Below are 3,320 nucleotides of genomic sequence, written 5' to 3'. Positions count from 1 at the left end.
TTTTCAGATACACAAGTAAGTAAACATTTTAAATATAGACCAGTCAAGTTCTAATACTTTGCTAAAAATGGTTGTTTGAACACCTTTTTTTTTCACTTACCCAAGAAAAAAATGTACATGTTTAGAAATGGTTAAGCACAAAATCTTGATACAGAGTTTTATCCGTGAGACAAAGTGTTTATTTCTAGTTGGTCCACAAGTGAAGTGAGTTGTCTTTGTGTTGAATTTGGAGTTGAACTACAGTGATGCTGATTGACTTGTCAGTGTTGATGATGAGAGAGCTTTTAGGGGATGTGTGTCTCTGGTTTCCATGGAGTGTTTCACAAAACAAAGACTTGAGTTAATTTATGTAATTTTTCTTCAATGCCTTTCCTGATAGAGCCTGATGTTGTGAGGTATCTGACTGTAACTGAAATCACAACTTCCTCCATATCTCTAAATTGGACTGAACTACTGGGAAAAAATATCTCCTTTAACGTTCAGTGGGCAGATGAAAATCAAACCAAGAATTCCATTGTATTGGATACAAAAATCACCATTAAGAACCTGATGCCTGGTGTCCTTTATAAAATAACTGTCACTCCTGTAGCTGGTGATAATTATACTCAAGGAGCCAACAATTCTGTTTCTCAGTACACAAGTAAGTTCAAAACTGAGTATGGTGTGTAATCATGGAATAAGAACACAGATTGAATTGTGGTGTGAGTAAAAAAAAAAGTAAACCGGTATTTATGCATAATATTGTATTGTAATGTACTTTTTCTCTGTCGTGTCTGTTCTCTGTCACTCACAGAACCTGCAGTAGTCAGAAATCTCACTGTCATCGACTTCACAACAACCTCTGTGTCTCTGAAGTGGACTGAACCAGAGGGATTCACTTCTTTTTACACAGTAGTGTGGACAAATAATTCCCTAAGTCAGAGTCTCAGTGTGAACAACGCACAAATCACCATACCTAAGTTGACTCCAGGAGTACAGTACAATTTCAGCATCACTGCAGTAGATGGAGATAATATAACTAAAGGAGAAGCAACAACAGTCTCATTGTATACAAGTAAGTTCTATGTTGGTTTGTTCACAATAAGTACACATGAACTTTTCTGAAAGTTTTAACGTTTTCTTGTTTTTTGCTTTATTTTGTTGTGCAGGCAGATATCTGCTTTTCTTTTTTCTTTATGTTTGTTATTGTTGTATTGGTATTTGAGTTTCATAAAGTATTTATACAAAGGTCCCTGATAGAAATCAGGCTAAAAAAAAACTTTTGCACAACAAAGATGGTAGTAGTCAGTCTTCTTTACAATAGTTATTTTTGAACAAATAAAACAACACACACACACACACACACACACAAACAGCTTAAAATTTGTCTTTTGAACCATTCACTTTGTCTCAAGTCTAAATTAAATGAGATTTTTTTGCAGAAAAGCAAAAAAAATATATATATGTTAATAGAAAAGCTGTATTCACATATCTTTATGCATGCTCAATAATCCAGGTAGAAAAATCCAAAAAAGTTAAGTCAGGTCCTCTGGATGGGTTCAAATAAAATTATAGAAATGTATTGTATTAACATGTGATAATCAAAATAGATTTTTTTTTCTAACTTTGTTTTTTGTTTGCCACTTAGAGCCCCAAAAGCCTGAAAACATTATGGCTACAGAAAGAGGAACAGACTACTTAAACATCAACTGGACTTCGTCTCAAGGAGGAGTTGACTATTATATGGTGAACATCACAAATGCAGATGTTCCATATAATAACTGGACTAAAACTACAGCCATCACATCCAATTTCACTGGTTTATTACCTGGGAGAGTCTTTACAGTCACAGTAACTGCCATGGTGGGAGTCCTCGCTACCATGTCTGACCAGTCTTCATTTGCCACCTGTAAGTTTAATGAATAATATATATTTAAAATTCCTGTAATTACTTTAGAAGCATTGTGTTTGTATGTTAATTGGTTGCATGTGTTCACTTAGTTAACAGTGTAAGTGTGGTCTATGAAAAAACTAGTAAATTCTGTGTGCACTAGGTCTTTTTTGATAAGCCAACATCTGATCCTGTGCTTTGCACACAAAAGCTATTTTTTCTTATTGATCAATAAACTGAAAATAATATTTTTTGGAAGATAAAAATAAGTTTGACACGTTGCCCCAAAAATCTGGTACTTGTAGCAGAGAAAAAGAAACTTGAAAGATTTTTGCTCAACACCTTTTAATGTCAGCTTGTTGGAGCCTTTGACCACTGTTCAACTGAACATCTATTCAGAACCTGTCACTGGTGTACGTTTAAACTCAGTTCCAACTTTTTATTCAGATACAGATTAATAAAATGGATACAGTTTTCCAGTAGTTGAAGCAACATTGGATTTCCATCACTGTGTTAAACTGCTTAGATCCATCAAGCATCTGTTAGTTTAATCTACTATACTTATTGTTAGCCTGGTAAGAGGCGGTGATTTTTATGAAAGGCAGGCACTTCCTGTGTCACCTCCTCCAATCAAGTTTAGTTCACTGTCTCAGCACCTGCTAACACCTACTACCTTCAGATTTAGGGATAAAACTGTATTGCATTATTAATTATATGCAGCAGAGTTTTTATTTTGATGCTATCCTTGGGGCAGCCATTGTTGAATGAGCTTGGAGTAATTAAAGTTTATGGTAGCTGCTTTTAGGTGATTATTTTGTTTAAAATAGGATAATTTATTACAACAAAAAAGGTTGAATCATGTCATCTGGACTTCGTTTTTTTTTTTGTTAAAAAGAAACGTTTCGCCCCTCATCCAAGAGGCTTCGTCAGTCTGAGGCCTAGCCATCTGGTATTACCCAGAAGCCACCCTGACTCTTGTGTTTCAAGCCTGCCTCAGATACCCCTGAAGTCTGGCCTTTTCACTAATGGTTTCAAAAACACAAAGTTTGTTTTCTCAGTCATCCAGGTATATAACAACAAAAAAGGTTGAATCATGTCATCTGGACTTCGTTTTTGTTTTTTGTTGTTATATACCTGGATGACTGAGAAAACAAACTTTGTATAATTTATTACACTTTATTAGATTTCACTTAGAGACATCTGGATATTAGTTTTAGCAAAAGTCTTGAAGATTTAGCGCATCTCTGCCTGATCAAAGCATCCACATAAAATTTAAAGTGCAATAAACCTATCAAAAAATAATTTTTATCTAAATTTGTGATCAAATGTTTAAAGTGGTACTTTTTCTATGTCACTGATCTGGACAGTTTTTCTTGTGTTTTTAACTCAAATATATATATATATATGTATATATATATATATATATATATATATATATATATATATATAT

At 33.9% G+C, this 3,320-nt stretch overlaps 1 protein-coding gene across 1 annotated transcript in view; it reads left to right on the top strand.

The window, feature by feature from the left end:
* ptprja (protein tyrosine phosphatase receptor type Ja) overlaps positions 1-3,320 on the top strand; it is a 77,855-nt gene that overhangs the window by 53,355 nt on the left and 21,180 nt on the right. Inside the window, exons 6-9 of the mRNA XM_037683181.1 lie at positions 8-15; positions 380-640; positions 794-1,054; positions 1,628-1,888. Coding sequence (XP_037539109.1) covers positions 8-15; positions 380-640; positions 794-1,054; positions 1,628-1,888 — 791 coding nt within the window. The remainder of the gene's footprint in view (positions 1-7; positions 16-379; positions 641-793; positions 1,055-1,627; positions 1,889-3,320) is intronic.

The sequence above is a fragment of the Nematolebias whitei genome, chromosome 10, assembly GCF_014905685.2.
Source record: "Nematolebias whitei isolate Nwh7 chromosome 10, NemWhi1, whole genome shotgun sequence".
NCBI lineage: Eukaryota > Metazoa > Chordata > Actinopteri > Cyprinodontiformes > Rivulidae > Nematolebias > Nematolebias whitei.
The sequence above is the reverse complement of the archived record's forward strand: the minus strand, read 5'-3'. Positions and strand labels throughout refer to the sequence as shown.